This window comes from Juglans microcarpa x Juglans regia, chromosome 5D, assembly GCF_004785595.1.
Source record: "Juglans microcarpa x Juglans regia isolate MS1-56 chromosome 5D, Jm3101_v1.0, whole genome shotgun sequence".
Taxonomy (NCBI): Eukaryota; Viridiplantae; Streptophyta; class Magnoliopsida; order Fagales; family Juglandaceae; genus Juglans; species Juglans microcarpa x Juglans regia.
In genome coordinates, this window is record NC_054602.1 from 18,563,311 (window position 1) to 18,583,668 (window position 20,358).

At 37.8% G+C, this 20,358-nt stretch overlaps 1 protein-coding gene and 1 pseudogene across 1 annotated transcript; one reads left to right on the plus strand and one right to left on the minus strand.

Moving 5' to 3' along the window:
- Positions 1 to 634: 634 nt before the first annotated feature.
- Positions 635 to 1,817, plus strand: LOC121265770. Its single transcript, XM_041169441.1, has 3 exons — positions 635 to 728; positions 786 to 1,153; positions 1,263 to 1,817. Exons 1-3 carry the CDS (start codon positions 635 to 637, stop codon positions 1,815 to 1,817), a joined length of 1,017 nt encoding a protein of 338 aa, XP_041025375.1.
- Positions 1,818 to 16,806: 14,989 nt separating this feature from the next.
- Positions 16,807 to 20,097, minus strand: LOC121265772 (annotated as a pseudogene).
- Positions 20,098 to 20,358: the final 261 nt, after the last annotated feature.

Sequence of the window (20,358 nt, forward strand, 5' to 3'; positions counted from 1 at the left end):
TTATGGTTGATTTTGATGGGATCTGAGGTTTTACATGTGGCAAATGTCAAGACTTGAATTCATAACTTTGAGGTTTTAGATTCGAAAGATGTATGTGAGTATTAAGCGATGTCTAGTTTAAATAGTTATCTGATATATATATATATATGTATATATTTGTGTTACACAAATATTTATTTCATTATTTAATTTATTTTATTTTTTGTTTTTATTTATTTTAGAATGTTTCACCAAGTTTAAGCTTTCAAGATGGCGTCTTGTCATTGAGTCTAAAGCCTTGAAGATTTGAATAAAAATAGCAATGATGGGGGCTACACATTAAGCAATTTAATCGGACACATCCTCCCACCTTTGATGGAAAAGGCAATCCAAATGCAGCGGAGGATTGGATTCAAGACAACGAAGAAATATTCGGTGTTTTGGAATGCACAGATCAACATAAAGTTTCATTTGCTGCATTTAAATTAACTGAAGAAGCAAAGAGATGGTGGAATTCTAAAAAAGCCATCAGGGAAGCTGAGGGGACTGGAGTGATTAGTTGGCCTCAATTCAAGCAGAATTTCTTTGACCGATTTTTCCCTAAAGTGGATAGGGAAGCTAGAGCCCTAGAGTTAACAACTTGGTACAAGGGACCATGACTGTGCGCCAGTATGCTGCAAGGTTTGGGGAGTTATCATGCTTCGCCGCATACCTTGATGAGGAGAAGAAGGCCAGGAAGTTTTTGGAAGGTTTGAACTACAAGATATTTGAACAAGATATGGTCCTACCGATTTAGAATTTTTCAGAGTTATTGCACAAGGCGATGCTAGTTGAGCAAAACCTCAAGAGAGGTGTTGAATTGCAAGAACAGAGAAAGAGAGCTACTCCACAAGGATTCTTTAGTATGGATCATGGGCCATGGAAGAAGAGAAATGAGGTGAGCAGCTCAAGCCAGAGACAGATTCAGGGAAATCATACAACTAACCCCTATAAGTTCTATAACCGCGTGCATGTTGGAGAGTGCAGAAAGGAAGTGGGGTCATGTTTCAGATGCAGGAAGGATGGTCATGTCATTAGAGAACGTCCATTGCTTGCGGAAAATAACAGAAAGCCCAACCCAACTCAGAGCTTTAGGCCGAACAACCAAGGCAACAACCAGCGGAGGACTGTGCCGGTACGAGTGTTTGCTTTGATGCCGGGTGGAGCTAAGGAAAAAAATGATGTAATCACAAGTATACTCCTTCTGATTCTCCTATTTAGCTACTATTTTGTTGAAAATTTAGGACTACTTATATTTTTATCTGTATGGATTATATGATCGTAAACACAAGAAATATTCCCCTTTTCTCAATAAGGCTATTGTTTTATTTGACTCGAGGGCTACCCACTCTTTCATTTCAATGGATTATGTCAATTTTTGCCCCATTGAAGCTAAAAAGATGGATTACAATTTGATGGTCTCAACCCCAGCAGGAGATACAGTGACCTGGAACAAGAATTTGTTCAAGTGTCCAATAACAATTAGCAGGAGCGAAATGCCAGCTAACCTGATAGTCTTTCCTATGATTAGGTTTGATGTGATATTGGGAATGGATTGGTTAGCTTCCAGTTATACCAGTATTAACTGTTTTAAGAAGGAGGTGGTGTTCAAATTTTCGGAGGGAGAGGAGCTTCGGTTTATGGGTTCTAGAGTGCATACCTTTCCGTCAGTTATATCTACTTTTCAGGTTTGCGAGTTAATACGCGATGGGTGTCAAGGGTACTTGGCCTACGTGGTGGATGAACCAAAGCAAGAATTGGAGTTAGAGGAGATTCCTACTGTGAGAGAATATCCGTAGGTGTTTCCTAAAGATTTGTCTAGCTTACCACCCGAGCCAAAAGTAGAGTTTGCCATTGAACTAGCCCTAAGCACGGCACCTCTTTCCAAAACTCCTCATTGAATGGCACAGCTTTTAGGACAAGGTATTGTAACACCCAGGCCCAGCCTAGCCCACTTTCCAAAATCTTTGGGTTATAGGTAAGAAAAGCCCACTTCAGATTAAGAAGTATTTTTTTATGGACTACGAGCCCAAATTTTCTTTATTTTGGTGGAATATGATTTTTCAATAGGTTTGATAATTAGGTTTAAAATGTTTTAATGGACCAAGTGGATTTTGACTTGAAAAATTTATGGGACAAGTGTAAATTTTTTTTAGGTTGAGTTGAGGCCCAAAACTAAGGGAAAAAACCCATGTATTAATCCCGTACAAGATCCAAGACATGGGCCAAATATTTTTAGGCTAAAGAGCCCAGGCCCATGAAAACAATTCTAGACTCCGTCATGCTCGGTTTCACATCCGTTTCCCTTTTCATGCACGTCCCTCCTTCATTTTTCTCTAGGTTTTATCTGTTTTCTATATATATCTTATTCATGTGTTAAGCATCCTCAACCCTAGAAGCTGCCGCTCGTCCTCCTCTTCACAGAAGGTCAAACTGAGATCTCCACGCTACAGCCTCTGGCGAGGACCCTTGCCACCAACCACTACCTCAATCGCGATCACCACCGCGCGACGAAAATAGCCTCCTACACCCTCCATTTTCTTTCACCAAAAATAGAGTGTGAATCTACTTCTGAGACCAACTACAACGCCAAGTTGTTGCTACCTAGTTCGTCCACCCCATGTGAACCTCAGTCCAGACCTCACTGCCGTAGCAAGCCATCGTTTTTCCGTAAAACACCAAACTAAAAGTCTCAGTTTGCATCCAATAAACCGTCACCCCAAAGCCAATCCACTTGCCGCAACTCCACCGAACACAGTCCGCACATGGTACCTCAGCCACTCTAATTTCACCACTCCAGCCGTGCACCATCCCCCCTCCGCGAACCCTGCCCAATTCTCAACTATCGGTAAAAACACCAACCCTAGTTTTACACCACGAAACAGAGGGGGTCTTCCACCCCGTGAGCCAGCAACCATCAGTTGGAGACGCCGACTCCACCTCAAGGAAGACAGAACCACCCTTAGCCATAGAATATGCCAACCAGCACAACCCCCTCGCCACCGCATGCTATTCCTCTCTCTGCCTCTCTATCTCTCGCCACCCAGCGTAGGCAGCTTCGCCGCAGCACTCCCTCCCCAGCTCAACAGCCACGCCAGCTCAGTTTTCCAGCCCAGCCGTCGCATGCGGGCTCTAACTTCTCCTGATGTAAGTCCCTGCCGACGCTGCACTTCTGTTACTTCTTTATTTTTGTTTTTGTTCATTGCTAGTTTTCCCCATAAGGTGTGTATATATATATATATATATATATGTAAATTGTTAAGCTAATAGTTGAGTACTATTACCAGTTTACCCTTAGTATATGTTCTAGATATATATTTTCGGATGAGTGGTCTATTTGGGTTTATGTTTAAATGGGTTTTGTTTTAAGTCACATAAAATATTATATTTGTGTAGTAATATTTAATAATATTGTTAACTAAAGGAAGTAAACCTATTTTTAAGAGAGGAGTTTTTCATGATGTATTTTATAACATTTTTAATGTAGTCAAAGTATTCTATTAATTTATAATACGTTATTAGTATTTTAGATATTTTAAATATTAGTATTTATTGAGTTCCGTAATTATCATAATACTTGTTCAATTAAATTCTTGTTCAGTACAAATTTGATTAAGTAGATATTGACGATTTTGGAAAATGATGGTATTTTAGGAATTATGAGAATTTTAGGTTTTGAAGAGTTAAAAATAGGTTATTTTAGAAGCTTAGGCTTAAATATTGAAATACGTGATGGATTGGAAATTTATGAAAATTTACATGATTATCTTATAGGTGATGATTAATATTTGTTCGGCATTGTTAATGAAATTTTTAAAAAATTAAGAATTCCAGGTAAGCGAGATTCCTATTCTAGACTTTGCACAAACATCAATAAAATGGATTGAGGTTGATTTTTGAAAAAATATGCATGTTTTATTATGAAAATAAATTTGAAACAACCTCAGTTATTTATTCTGCATGACACATGAAATTCTGTATAAGAATAGAGTACTTTATGTCATGACTGGTGTAGACATGAGTAAAATTTTGGCATTCTATTTCTGAACTGTGCAAAAGGGAGCGAATATGAAAAATTGTGCATAAATCATATTTTTGTGATCTGATTCTATTATGATCTGAAAATGTTATGTACTTTGATATAATATGATGCGATCTGTGAAACCTCTAGCATGACATTCTATTTTCATTCTGTTATGACCTTACCACAGGTGTAAAACGGTGGCATTTGTTTGGGTTAGTACCAACTTTTCTGTTTTTGGTCAACCCACTTTGGAAACAAAGTGGTTTTTCTGCGTGGTCTTTCCTATGTGCACACTCGGGGCTTCGAGAATAATAAGAAGAAGATTGACATTTTATTTTTGCTCATTTTGCCACCGGAATTTGCACAACCCTACCACGAGGGTTAAACATGGAATTAAGTTCTAATATGATGTTTTTGTTATACTATGTCAAGGGAATTTTGAATAAGAATATTTTAAAACTTTCACTCTGATATTTTTAGTAACATGTTCTGACTCTGCATTCTGAAAATAAAAAATATTTTTGTTCTACATTCTAAAGTCTATAAATGCTCATGTTTACATATTAGTATATGTTATCTGCTTACTGAGTTGTTGATAACTCATCCCCTTTATCTTCACAATATTTTCAAATGATTTTGGATATTTCAGTCGAGGATCAAGACTACGAAGCATTGGGTAAGATGACATAAGAATAGAAAGTTTTCAGCGAGTATTGGCGATTTTTTTGTTAAGAAATTTCATTGTGTTCTGATGACTTGGCATTTTTTATGAATTGATTATATTGAGGAAATTTGTTTGAATCAAAATCTCTTTATAATATTAGAAATTTGGAGTCTATAATTATATTGTTGAAATGTGAGTTTAAGTGTCATGTAGAGAAGTTGATATTTTTTTATTTGGGTTGATGTGTTGAGGATTTGATATATGAGTATATGTGGTTAATTGAATTTGAAGTATTTATGTTTGATTTGAAACTTTTGGAAGTATATTACCAGTGTTGGAGTTGATTATCAGGTAACATAAGTTAACTCTCCTGACCCACATGGACGGAGCATTACAGGTATGGTCATTATGAATTCTTGGTCATGCCTTTCGGCCTAACCAACGCCCCAATCGTATTTATGGATTTCATGACTCAGGCATTTCATGAATTCTAGGATAAATTTGGAGTTCCTCATCATCACCATATTCTTCTTTCTCATATCCATTTTCAACACTAGGCTCACGTCGCCTTCTATCTCTCATGCCCTGTAGATTTCTAATTACCGCTTCTTGATGATCCATCCTATCCTTTACTTCACCCAACACCAAGTTCAACAACTCAAACTATTATTGCATGTCTTGCAACACAAAAAAAGAGTTATCTGCCATCTTCTTTGGTGATAAGTCACTCCTATGAGACATCATAATGTGCTATACAAAAAGAATGTTTGTGGAAAACCTCACACACTCCTTTACGTGTTTATATTCAAATAATGGCACTCCGCTCGTGTTTCACTCTTAATTGGCTTCTCGATAGTAGTCTCATACTCTCTTACCTTTTATCTCAATAATTTTCCTGCTCAAGTTCTTCAAGAACTAGTTGAACTAAATCAAGACAATACAACCTTGTATTATTCCAACTAACAATAGGTTCAAGAAACAAGGGAATAAAATGACACGAGACTCAAGGAGCTTATACAATGGTAAGAGTAATTATAAAATAAGATACTAACTAGAAAGATGTAATCAGCCCCTTTGATAATATAACTCAATCAACAAATGTCTTTCTTTCTCTTTGTTGTAATTATGTAGCAACCTCTGAATATACTATATTTTCTTTTCTTTTTTTTTTCGATTTTTTTTTCTTTTCCTTTCTTTTCTTTTCTTTTCTTTCTTTTTCTTTTCTCTAATTCAATCACAAACAACAATATTTAATTGTGAAAATCAAGCAATTGAATTCAAACATATAGGAATTGACAACGAAGTAGAAGAGAATAAATGGAATGACACTCCAAGCAATTGACAAACTTAGAGATGCAAGAAACTCTAGAATTTTGAAACCCTAGGTGATGCAAATTTCAGCCAAACCAAAAATCCTAAGAATTCTGTAGCCTACTTTTTGTTCTTTTGTTTTTTTGTTTTTATTGCAACCCTAGAACAATGATGCCTTAGAATTAAATTTAAAGATGCAAGAATTAAAAGATAGAATCAGACCCGATTGGAAACTTGTCTCTGAACCTGTGGGAATGGAATCCCTTGAACCCACAGTCAATTTGAAAACTCACCCAAGAAAGCCAAAATCAAGCCAATGGAAAATTTAGTCCCGTTGAGGAACTCGTTTCAAGAACCTAGATTATATGAAAATCTAGACCCGTTAAAAAACCTATCTCAAGAGCCTAAATTATAAGGAAGAACGCCACAAAGGTTGTGATTTACCTTTGATAAGTTCAAAAGTTCATTCAAGAACAAGAGGAAATAATCTTAACTCACAACGAATAAATTCGTCAAATTTTATAAACTAATGAACAATATTGTGGCTATAGTAACTTATATATCCCTTCCCTTAAACAAAATAAACCCTAGGCCAAAATAAGGCCCCTTTATTCCCAAAATACCATTGGGCGAAATCCAAGGCCTTCCCAAAACAAACCCTAGCTGAAAATTTAAACAATCCCTAAACTACCCTTAAAAACTTCTCTTAAAACCCTAGTTCATACCACATAAAACATATGTGAGCCAAGCATCCTCAAACCCAATTATTCTAAACTAATAAAATAAATCCTTTAAATGATTTAAACAAATTGAAATCCTTCAATAACAAGAAGTCCAAATAATAACTCGAAGTCATGTCTTCGACAGCTTGTATCAAGTGGATCAAAATTGGTTCTTCTTATTTAAAGTCCATCTTGTGTGTTAGGCTCTTGCTAGCTTCATCCCAAGTGGATTGCACCAATCCTTGCATTGCTTCCTTGATCTTCTTAACACTTGTTGTAATTGGCCCATCTGAAACTTGCAAAGAATCTTTAAGACTAGGTCCATGTTGGTGCCCATCACCATGGGCAGTAGGTTAAACTTCAGTACTGCTTTACAGCCGTAGACGGATGGTAAGTCAGAAAGGACTATTCAAATTTTGGAAGACATGTTGAAGGCATGTATTCTGGATTTCAGGGGAAATTGGATACTACATTTGCCTTTGGTTGAGTTTGCTTATAATAGCAGCTACAAGGCTAGCAATGGGATGGCACCTTATGAAGCACTTTAAGGTAGGAGGTGTAAATCTCCTTTGTATTGGGATGAGGTGGGGGAAAGACAAACTTTGGGTCTAGAAATCATATAGAAAAAACCAGAGAAGATAGGGACCATTCGAGCCAGAATGAGAGCAGCTCAAAGTTGACAGAAGACCCAGTGGACGGTGCCATTTTGGCAAGTCTTTTTTCCCCCTTCTAGTCACTTTCATTCTTCCCGATAGATGCTCTATGTCAGTTTCACTTTTCTCCCACGTTGTGCAGTTACCTTCCTGCCTCAATTTCAAACCTCCTAACTGACCACTCTCCCTCTCTTTCTCTCTAAAGTGCCAACCTCCCTATCCTCCCTCTCCTGCAATTTCGGTGATTGTAGTGCACCTAGGTTTCAACCATTGAAGTAAACCAAGGTTAGCACCTCTTTCACTCACTCACTCACACACACACACACACTCTCTCTCTCTCTCTTTCTCTCTCTCGTTTTCTCTCCTTTTTTTTCTTTTCGATAGATTTGAGATTTTAGGTGTTTGCATCTAATCACAGATATTTGGGTTGCCATCGAGCCCTCTCATCGGAACTCCTAGCGTTGGTAAATCTCTCTTCCCACTATCCAATCTCACTCTCATTTTTTCCCTCTGTGCTACTACTAAACTTCAACTTAAAAAAAAAAAAACTTTTTCTTTTTAACAACGCGTCAGATGCGAAAGTTTCCATAAATAAAACAACTTTAATAACTACTGAAAATCCAAAATAGAGTCTGCGGAAGCACTTATTTTAAACAAATACGGAAGTCTCATATGCTTATCAAAACAATTTATTTAAACTTTAAACCAAATATAATCATAGCATAATATGTCTAGGCCTCTGTCTTGCCTCCCGGGATCAAGTCTTGTCTTGCAGTCTCATCCTCATAAATATCATCACCTGGGGTAGTTTAAAAACATAAAAACAAACTAAAATGAGTCGAATACTCAATAAGCAACACATCATACAGTAAACATAATAAACATAGGGTTTCTTGAAAAACGTGCATACTCACAAATACATATGTAATTAACATGAACATGAACATGGACTTATCTTTCACTTATCATAGGCTGTTACCCACTGTTGACCCTCGTGAGTTAGGGTTAGCGAATCTAAATAGATTCCGATTCTGCCCATGGCCGTGGGTTATGGAATCCATACATAAGGAAGACATACTGGGTGCACTACCAGTATGCACGACCTGGCAATGCAATATGTCCATAACGTAGGTACCGTCTTCATATCATAACATAGGCTATTACATAATTTATCATCATCATACTTGCATACTTGTCATTTCATAGATTTCAAAAGAAATCACATACATACTTGTCATATCATATCATAGATTTCAAATGGAATCGTATTCTTTCATAAATATCGTGATACATGCTGCCTCACATAAATTCGTGACTTTTCATAGATAATTTTATGCATAACTCTCACATGAAATAATTTTATGTATAACTCTCACATAAAATCATGCATTTCATAAATAATTTTATGAAATAACTCTCACATAAAATCATGCATTTAGGTACGTAAAAAAAAGGGTTCCAATGAAGGGCATACATGCATATTTTTTTATTTTTTTTTTTATAAAAAGACAAGCAGTTTACCGTACATACGTGTAAGGGTATAATCATGCTACTTACCTTGCAACGCTAATCCACTATTTTCAGCGCATAGTTGGTTGCCTATAAAAATAAACACGAAATTTTCATAAATTTCTAATTAAACCTGTGACTTTATTTAAAACCTAAACTACTAAAATAGTCTATATTTCCTAAACCTAAATGCTTCCTAACACTAAAATATCCTTACCTGTTAGTTTTAAATAAGCAAGGATATTTTTGAAAAACAGCATACTAGACATGGGCATTTTGGGAGAATAATATAGTGGGGCATTTTTGTAATCTCCTAGAAACCTGCACTACTAAACTAAAACCTAAAGTAAATATATTTTGTAGAGAAATAGAAGGCTCGGGAGGGAGAGAGACATGCAATACTCACCGAGAGGAAGAAGGCAGCCGCGATGGTGGTTCTGGTGGCTGGGCACGGTGGCAACCCAACCAGTGGCGGCTACGCAACTGAGAGTGAGAGAGAGTTATGAGAGAGAGAGAGAGAAACTGAATCTTAGAGAGAGATTAAGGGGAGAGACGGAGAAGTAGTGGGGTCATTCGGCGATGGCTCATTGTGAGGGACAAAGCGGTCTGAGGCAATGGTGGCATTGGGGTAGCACGACCAAGCTGTGGTCGTGACATGGGTGGCTGGCTTGTGGCTCACGGTGGAGAAGAATATTTCCTCTATTTCGGTGTAGTAAAACTGAGTATTTTGTGGTGTGGTTTCTCAACGACTGGGTGACGATTTCATCGCTTCTGCATGGGATGTGGATTGACCAAGTACTGCAGTGTGGTCTTCGTGGGGTTGGGGAGCAAACGTGGTGTTGTTGGATGGACGTCAGATGGCTCACGGTGTAACGTCCCGATCCCGAAGGTCCGGAAAGTTAACTCTTAATACCTAAAATTAACTAAAATAACACAACTATAAAATCCAGAAATCCCATAAAATATTAATCCATTTAATCAATCCAAATATCTAAGTTCCTCCATGGGGACAATAAAGAAAATCTCAATAACAGAAATTAAAAACTCTCCCAAACTCGAAATTATCCTTAACTCATCAAATCAAAATACCCGAAAAATAAAATCGGTTTACTAACTACGACTCTCAAATAAGCACTTGTACCCTCAGGCACTTATTCCATTTCGATCGTCACACCTTACTAAAACTTCCTACTCTTGTTCTCCAACTGAACCATCAAAATTATCTAAAAAATATATGGAGATAAGGGGTGAGTTATCAACAACTCAGTAAGCAGAGAACATATACCAGTGTGTAAACATGAGTATTTATAGAATTCAGAACGTAGAAACAAAATATTTTATTTCAGAATGTAGAATCAGAATAACATTTTCATAATGCAGCGTCAGAACATGTTATCAAAAATATCAGAGCAAAAGTTCAAAAATGTTCATAGTCAAAATTCATTTGGCATAGCATAAACTGAAACATCACATCTTGTCTTATCATATTAGAACAAATACCATGTTTAACCTCGTGGTAGGGTTGTGCAAATCCCGGTAGCTAACCTAGCAGAAATAAAATGTGAATCTTACCCTTATTCATTCTCGGAGCCCCGAGTGTGCACATAGGAAAGATCACGCAGAAAACCACTTTGTTTCCAAAGTGGGTGCACTAGAAACAGAAAAGTTGGTACCAACTAGAACAGAGGCCACAGTTTTACACCAGTGGTGAGGTCAGAATGGAACAAAAATAGAAACAGAATGTTATGCCAGAGGTTTTCAGAAATCACATCAGATCATATCAGAGTACAGAAAATCTTCAGAACAGAACAAAATTATATCACAGAATAATTTATGCACAAAATTTCATATTCGCTCTCTCTTTCAAAGTTCAGAAACAGAATGTCAAAAATAAGCTTATGTCTACACCAGTCATGATAGAAAATAATTTCTTCCTAAACAGAATCTCATGAATAATGCAAAACAAATAACTGGGGTAGTTTAAATTTCTTTTCATAATCAAATATGTATACTTTTCAAAAATAACCTCAGCTCATTTTATTTTAATGCAAAGTCTAGCATAGGAACCCTGCTTACCTGGATTTCTTAGCTTTTTCAGAAGTTTCCAAAAAAATATCGAACAATAATTAATCGCCACCTATAACATAATAACAAAATTTTCATAAATTTCCAATCAAATACATATTTCAATATTTAAGCCTATGATGCTAAAATGACCTATTTTATTATTCCTCAAAACCTAAAATTCTCATAATTCCCAAAATACCCTCATTTTCCCAAAACCATCAATATCCACTTAATCGAATTCGTACCGAATAAGAATTTTATCGAGCAAGTATTAAAATAATATAAAAATCAATAAAAATCAATATTCAAAATATATAAAATACGAGGAACATTTTATAAATAAAAAGAATACATTGGTTACTAAAATTTCCATAAAATAAGTCATGAAAAACTCCTCTCTTAAAAAATAGGTTTGCTTCCTTTAAAATACAAATATAATATTTATTGAAACTTAAAGCAAAACTCATTTAAACATAAACCCCAAAAAAAACTTCTCACCCGAAAACATTAGGTTAAACCTACCTTCCATATATATATATATATATATATATATATTAGGTCAAAACTAGTAAGTACACAAGTTAAAACTTTACTTAATAACATGTTAAAATACTTAAGTGATTTATGTAATCATAAATATATAAGAGTGTACTAATACGTAAATAAAAAAAATTAAAAGCACATTAATAAAACATTTAGTAAAAGGGCACTCATGTAATTTCCTTCATTTCTTTGAAAACCAACCAAGACCTACGCAAATAGATATCTTGCATGGTAGGGGCTTACACACGGAGGAATCATGTGGCTGCAGCAAGGGGCTAGGGGCTTAGCAACGTAGCGGCGGTGATCTCGGTAGAGCACTGGAAGCGAGAGAGAGTGAGAAAAAAAACGTAGTGAAGGTATGAGTGAGAGACGAAGAGACTATGGCGTACAGAAGGGGAGAGAACTCACCGAGGGATAGCGAGAGGGCGTGCGACTGGTCGAGAGCTACGTGCGGTGGTTTCCGTCGTGTAACGAGGCTGAAAAACCAAGGGGCACAGGGAGAGGGAAAGGCTGGCAGAGGAGCTCAGTGGAACGGCTTGAGCAAGGACTACTCTGTTTTTCAGACCCAAAATATAGGAGTTTCGGATCACTCCGTAGATGGTTGTTCTCGGCACTTTGGTGGTGGTGCAGCAGTGAACGGTGGAGGAGCTGGACTACTAGTGATGGTCAAGTGGAGGTGATGCACGGCGAGGTGGAGCTGCGATCCGTGGAGATGCAGTGCATGCACGGTTGCGTCGATTTGTATGGAGGGCAGCGTGAATTCTGGTCGGTGCACGGTGGAGATGGGTTGGTTGATCATAGGCTTATGTGGGGGTGCACTGGTGGTGGCAGTATGGACGACGGAGGGCTGGCTTATGTGGGGTGACTCTCGGTATAGGAGTGCATGAGACCGAGGGGATGGAGGCTAGGCTTGCGATTCTAAGGTGGTGTACCGGCTAGTGTTTGGGTAGTTTTAATAGCATGGAATAACATATGCGTCTATATATATATGAGGTGAAACCCTAGAGAGACGTGTGTGCGGATGAAAGGTTGTGTCGTATGTGTGCATGGAGTGGACGAAAGGGAGACTTACGGGTTAAAAAGAAATATAGACGAAAATAAAAAATAAACATGCGGCAAAAAAAATTAACGTGTGAAGAAAATAAAACAAAATAAAATGAACAAAATAAATAAATACAAAAAATTGAGTTTGATTGGGTCTGGGTGTTAAACACGGTGCCACTTGTGGAAGCTGGATGGTGACAATGATCCATTGCCATGGGGTTAAAGCAGATGAGAGGAGTTGGGGCGCATTGGTCGTGCGTACTGGTTGGTGCTGTGTGGGTGCGTGGGTTTGGTTTCCCATGGTAATTCACGGAGAGGAAACAGCTTGGGTGGCAGTGGCTATTCTATGCGGGCTAAAGCATTTTTATAAATATAGGTGGATGAGAAACAAAAGAGAAAAAAAAAAAAAAAAAAGCTCTAGAGGTGATAAACGTGTATACAGAGGAAGCGGTACGATGGAGCCGTGTATGCAGTGATAGACGGACAGTAACTAAACCGTGCATGAAGAGAAATCTACCAAGGTGAGGAGTCTAGGTGATGGAGGGCAGTTGCGGCAACCATAGTTTGATAACAATCAATAAAAAGTTCTTGTATGTATATAAAAAACATGGTGGAAAAGCCTAGAGAAAACAAAGGGGAGAGACGTTCATGTGCATGTGAGTGGATTGTTTGAAATTTATAGAAGAAAAATCTGGTAGGGAGGAGTTTTATTATGGAAAATGACTCATGAGCTTGGAGAGAAAATAATAATAATAATAATGGAGCCTTAATTTAAAAAATAATAATAATCTATCGATAAATTCTCTAATGGGCTTTAACTCATTTATTGAGTTTAACAAAATTATTCGTAATTTATTCTTAAAAAAAATAAAAGTATAAGATCGGGTCGTTACACGCATCCTCCCACCTTTGATGGAAGAGGCGATCCAAATGCAATGGAGGATTGGATTGAAGACATCGAAGATATATTTAGGGTTTGGAATGCACTGATCAGCAAACAGTCCAGTTTGGAACTTTTAAATTAACTGGAGAAGCGAAGAGATGGTGGAATTCTGAAAAAGCCATCAAGGAAGCTAAGGGGACTGGAGTGATTAGTTGGCCTCAATTCAAGCAGAATTTCTTTGACCGGTTTTTCCCTAAAGTGGATAGGGAAGCTAGAGCATGAGAGTTCACCAACTGGGTACAGGAGACTATGACTGTGCGCTAGTGTGCTACAAGGTTTGCGGAGTTATCATGCTTCGCCACATACTGATTCCTGATGAGGAGAAGAAGGCCAGGAAGTTTGAGTAAGGTTTGAACTATAAGATATATGAACGAGAGATGGTCCTAAAGATTCAGAATTTTCCAGATTTAGTGCACAAGGCGATGCTAGTTGAGCAGAACCTCAAGAGAGGTGTTGAATTACAATAACAGAGGAAGAGAGCTACTCCACAACGATCCTCTAGTATGGATCAAGGGCCATGGAAGAAGAGAAATGAGGGGAGTAGCAAGGTGTTCAAGTATTCTCCAAGATTGAATGTGTATCGACTACAGAGAACTTAATCGAGTGACCATAACGAATAAATATCTGCTACCCCGCATAGAAGATTTATTTGATCAAATGCAAGGTGCTCAAGTATTTTCCAAGATTGATTTCAGATTACGGTATCATCAATTGAAGATCAAGGCAGAGGATGTGCCTACAACAGCTTTCAGGACCAGGTGTTGTCATTATGAATTCTTGGTCATGCCTTTTGGCCTAACCAACCCCACAACCATATTTATGGATTTCATGAATTGTGTATTTCATGAATTCTTAGATAAATTTGTGGTGGTTTTCATTGATGACATATTAATATACTTCAAGAACAAAGTTGAACTTGAAAAGCATCTAAGACAAGTACTTAGGGCACTCAGGGATAAGAAGTTATTTGCTAAGTTAAGGACGTGTGAATTTTGGCTCGAGTCCATTTCGTTTTTGGGACATGTAGTTTCAATGGATGGTATTTCTGTAGACTTTGGGAAAGTTGAAGCAATGGTTAGCTAGGCACAATCGACTAATGTACATGAAGGTAGGAGTTTCTTGGGTTTGGCTGGATATTACGGTCGATTTATTGACAGTTTCTAAAAAATAGTGGTTCTCTAACCACCCTTACCAAGAAGAATAATAAGTTTGAATGGACTGCAAAGTGTGAAGAAAGTTTCCAGGAATTGAAGAAGAGATTGGTGACAGCGCCAGTTCTGATAGTCCCCATCGAGAGAGGAGGATTTGTGGTTTACAGTGACACTTCACGGTTGGGTTTGGGGTGTGTATTGATGCAGCACGGGAAATTTATACCATACACTTTAAGGCAATTGAAGACATGTGAGCAAAACTAGCCCACTCATGATTTCGAGTTAGCCGCTGTTGTCTTTGCACTTAAGATCTGGACGCATTAGTTATATGGTGAAAGGTGCGAAATCTACATCGACCACAGGAGTTTGAACTACTTCTTCACTTAGAAGGAACTAAATATGAGGCAGAGGAGATGGCTTGATTTAATCAAGGATTATGACTGCAACCTTAACTACCATCCAAGCAAAGCTAACGTCATAGTTGATGCAGTTAGCAAGAAGTCAATGGAACCAGTAGTTGCAACTCTTACCACTCAGCACCAGTTATTAATAGACTTGGAAATAGCTATTATTGAGGTTGTTACTCGTGACCAGCAGGCATTGGTATCTAGTTTGACGGTTCAACTAGTTTTGATAGGCAGAATTAAGCATGCCCAGAAAAAAGATTCAGAGTTAGCGAGATTGGTGGAAGAAGTAGAAAAAGGATTAGATCCGTGTTCAGTATTTCTGAAGATGGAATATTAAGGTTTGGAAGTAGATTGTGTGTACCGGACAATAAAGAAATAGAAAAAAATCATCCTCAAAGAAGCGCACTTCTCTCTTTACATTGTTCACCCAGGTAGTACAAAAATGTATCGGGACTTGTGGGAGTCTTTTTGGTGGAATGGTATGAAAAAGGAGATTGCCAAATTTGTGGAATAATGTCCAGCTTGCCAACAGGTGAAAGTGGAACATCAATGACCAGTAGGATTATTGCAATCACCCCAGATTCCATAATGGAAGTGGGAGCATATTTCTATGGATTTTGTTACAGGCTTACCACGGGCACTGACTTGCCAAGATGCAATATGGGTGATAGTGGACCGTTTGACGAAGACAGCTCACTTTGTGCCAATCAAAATTTCTTATAAGCTGGAGAAACTAGTTGAGCTGTATGTATAAGAAATAGTGAGGTTGCATGGGGTACCCATATCCATTGTGTCGGATAGGGATCCTTGTTGCACCCACTTTGGAAACAAAGTGGCTTTTATGTTTGTTCTTTTTTGTGTGCACACTTGGTGCTTTGAGAATGAATAAGTGAATAGGGATGGCACAACCCTACCATAGAGATTAAATATGGTATATGATATGATATGGTGATATGATATGATACGATACGATACGATACGATACGATATGATATGAATGATAAGATGAAGATGTTCGATCATGTTATACCAAAGGGTCTTTGAATATGAACAGTTTGAAATGTCTCTCTAATTTTTTTCTGATAGCACGTTTGGGGATCTATATAGTGAAACTAAAATATTTTGTTTCTACATTCTGAACTCTCTAAAAGGCTCATGTTTACATAATAGTATATTTTCTTTGCTTACTGAGTTGTAGATAACTCATTCCCTTATCTTCATAATATTTTTAGATGATGTTGACGGTTCCAATGGGGACCAGGAAAAGTGATTGAGAGCAAGACTAACTAAAGATAGGAAGATTAAGTACCTAAGAGTACTATTGATGATTAGAGAAGTTTTATTCGGTTGATGGGTTTTCAAGTTGTTATGGAATATTGAGATTTATGTACTTAATTGAATGTTATGATTGGGGTTACTAGAGATTTTCGAAACACATATTTGTGTTTCTTGGATTTATCATATTGATGACCTTGTGGATAAATTTATGCTTTAAGTTGATGTAGATGAATTTATGTTTTCGTGTTTTAGAGTCTTTGAGAATGATATTTGTGTTTGGGAGATATGATTGTAAGTGACAAAGGCTAACTCTCCGACACCTTCGGGTACAGGGCGTTACATAAAAGCTACACCAAATTTCATTTCCTTAAACGTGGGAAATCTCCATAAATGTTTGTGATTATAGTATCCAAGGATCTAGTGAACTCGTTCCTGTAAAACTCAAAAGCAGGGGGGATTTCGAAGGCAGCAATTGTCATATGCCGAGGTGATCCGAATTTAGTATGAGAACAAAAGCAGAGCATCGCCTAGTGGAATTGGTGAAGACAAAATAAAGTTCGAGTGTAGTTCTAATTTGGTAGATTGGTATACCTGCTACATTGTTAATTCAGAGAGAAATAAGTACTTCCCACTTCTAGGACAGAATGGTCGCAAGAAGTACATTCTAACGACCCTCTAATTATGTATTTGTTATCTCATTTGAATTGGAATTCATTATTCCAGCTAATGATGATTCCGTCTCTGGAAGGCTCCTTTCTGAATAAAATCCAGGGCGTCCAGGATGATGGAGCAATGCATTTTGTCTATCCAGCATCAAGAGCACCGATGAAATTGTAGGCCTCTCGTCTAAGCGTAGTTGAACACATTAAAGACCCACTTGAATGCACCTCAGCGCTTCAGAGATGAAGAACTTGTTATCTAGCAAGGCATCCATCAATTCCAAGGCCTTCCCTTCATTCCAAAGTTTCCATGCCTAAAGCAGTTTCAAACTCTCGAGTTGTGTCAAAAGTACAAATAGTAAAGTCTACATTACTATGTTTTAAAAGCTAGGAATTGTGTTTTTTTTGTACTCACATGCGCAATGAGATTTAGTTTGTGGTCTGGATGGGAAAAGCCCCGGTTCCTTTTCCCACTGACTATCTCCAGCAGAATTACACCGAAGCTAAAGACATCAGATTTCAAAGAAAAATGTCCATCTATGGCATATTCTGGAGACATATAGCCACTACATCAATCACAAAAGAGATAATGATATTGGTAGCAGCACACCCAAAAAGATATACCTAAAGTAAGCATCTATTTACTTACTAGGTTCCAACTACACTCTTCGTCTTTGCTTCAGTTTGATCCCCACCAATGATTCTTACCATTCCAAAGTCTGAGATTTTGGGATTCATTTCACCATCTAACAGAATATTGCCAGCTTTTAGATCTCTGTGGATTACTCTGAGTCTTGAATCTCTATGGAGATAAAGAAGTCCTCGAGCTATCCCGATAACAATATCTAATCTCTTTTGCCGATTGAGGGAACAACGGCTCGCTTCATCTGTTTCAATTATTACCTTGGTCACATTTTGACTTCCCTTGGTTTAAATGTAAAAATAGACCAACTAATCATTATGCTATGCTACATTGATATATGAATCAATGCCAGGCATATGTGTGTGTGTGTGTGTGCATGTCTTGTTCCTATATTTGAGATACCGACCAAAGATTAGGTAGTCCAAACTTCTGTTGGGCATGTACTCATAGATTAACATTCTTTCTACTCCTTGAATGCAACAACCTAGAAGCTTTACAAGATTCCGATGTTGAAGTTGGGAGACCAAGATGACCTCATTCTTAAACTCCTGCAAGCCTTGTCCAGAATTCTCTGTATGCCGCTTTACTGCTATTTCTTGCCCCGATGGAAGCTCACCCTACAATTACAAGAATGATATACCATAATGTTATTACCTACATTTACATCTTCACAGAGAAGCTAGTGAAGTAAAATGTTTGTAAGATAAGCAATGGATAAAACTGTTTGAAATGTTACTATTTGCTTCATCAGTTACCCTGCAAATTGATATTACCAAGTTCTGAAGCTGCTAACTTTACATAGAGATCTTGGCCATATTTAGCTACCTGTCTAATATCAATTAATTCTCCAAACCAGATCACACAACCATTGCCATTGCTGCTGATGTCCAGGTTAGCATAAGCCACACAAGCAGTTCTTCAAGCACTCTACCTTCCAATCTTTCATATCCATGCTAACATTCACAGAAAATTGTGATGCATCCGGTAGTTTTAATCCTGTTACCTTAATAAATCCCTTTCCAGTTCTGCAAATATTTGGATCATTTGGAACACATCCACCTGTCCAATCAAGTATATTCCAATTTTTGGGTGATCTGGGCCTGAAACCCTTCAAGCACTCGCAGTTTATGATCTTGCCATGGTTGCAATTTCCGTAACGACCACACCGGCCATAATTATCACAACGGTCTCCTTGAACGTTGTATGAAAAGGTCCAGTGCCCATCATTCCAAGAGAGATGTTGAACCATGCCCGATTCCCCCAACACAAACCTAGAAGTACTGTTGTCGATGGTTTCATATGTGTAATATACTTCATCACCATTAGAGAAGAACATGGGTTTGAAAACCATGTTGGCAATCAGGTCTGGCTTACCACTTAATTGTTCCCCAAACCATGGCCCACTTCGACACTCGTTTGTTGATCCTTTCCGAAGAACAAGTTGAGGAAGCCCACGGGGATCAACATTGTATGTAACACCCCAATGAAAGGCCCAAACCACGGGGCCTATATTTCAAAAGAACTAGTCAATGATGCAATTGGAGTCCCATTGGAACCTTATAAAGAGCAAGAACTTCTCCTTCCCAAGCAATGTGGGATCCCATACACCACCTACCCTTATCCATATCATATGGGGGTATCACACTGTAAGTGTAGTCAGCAGGAGAAGTATCGTCTGAGTTTTTCCGTGATCTCAAATGTCTATTCAAACCAGATTTCAAGTTCCACCCAAGCTTCATACCAAGCAATAAAGTATTAGATGGATAGTCAAAGCTCGGCCATAAGTAGTTCTCTGGGTTGTCATCTCCATTCTCTTTCAAAGCAAAATTCCCAGAGTCTAAAAGTTGTGCAACAAGATTTCTTGCTATTCTTGACGTATTTGAAAACCAGATCATGTTTCCAGATTCATTGAGATGCACAAGCTTTGAATCATTACTGAATGTTAACAAACCTGTAAAATTCTGAACAAAGTAGTCTCTGTTTGCTACCCAAACGACAATCTGGTCTGGGATATTCTTGTACCATATTCCTAGATACCAACCACTCGAGTTTCTAGGACTGAAGAAGCCCAATTCAAACTTCTGACCAGGTGAAACTAATGTTTGGTTATCTTTCAAGGATTGTGTTGCAGTTATGGTGTCAGCTGCAATTGAAGGTTCTGCAAATGAAGATATCAAAGAGCAGCCAAAAGCCAAAAACAAGAGGCTGTCTTTCAGCTTCTCTATAAGTTTCACGATCTTTCGTTTTGCTTGTTTAAATAAAACTCAAGTACTTGTACAGAGTGGAAGACTTGAGGGATGTAATTTTCCTGTCAAATAATGCAAGATAACTCATCAAAGTTTATGCAGTTGTAAATATCTCGGGCCCGGTTGGGAAGCAAAACGCACAATGATGTGTACAAACCCTTCAATTGCCAAGATTCAAGAAGACATAAAGAAAAAACCAAGTTGTGATACCCCATATGATTAGGATAAGGGTAGTTGGTGTATGGGATCTCACATTACTTGAGAATAAGAAGTTCTTACTGTTTATAAAGTTTCAAAGGGACTCCAATTGTATCATTAACTAGTCCTTTTGGAGTATAGGACATGTGGTTTGGATCTTCTATTGAGACGTTACAAATGGTATCAAAGCCTATCACAATCAGAAATGCTGGACTTAAGCCGGGCCACCTACGATGGACTGGCCCTACGAGGACGTCGGGAATTTAAGGGGTAGATTG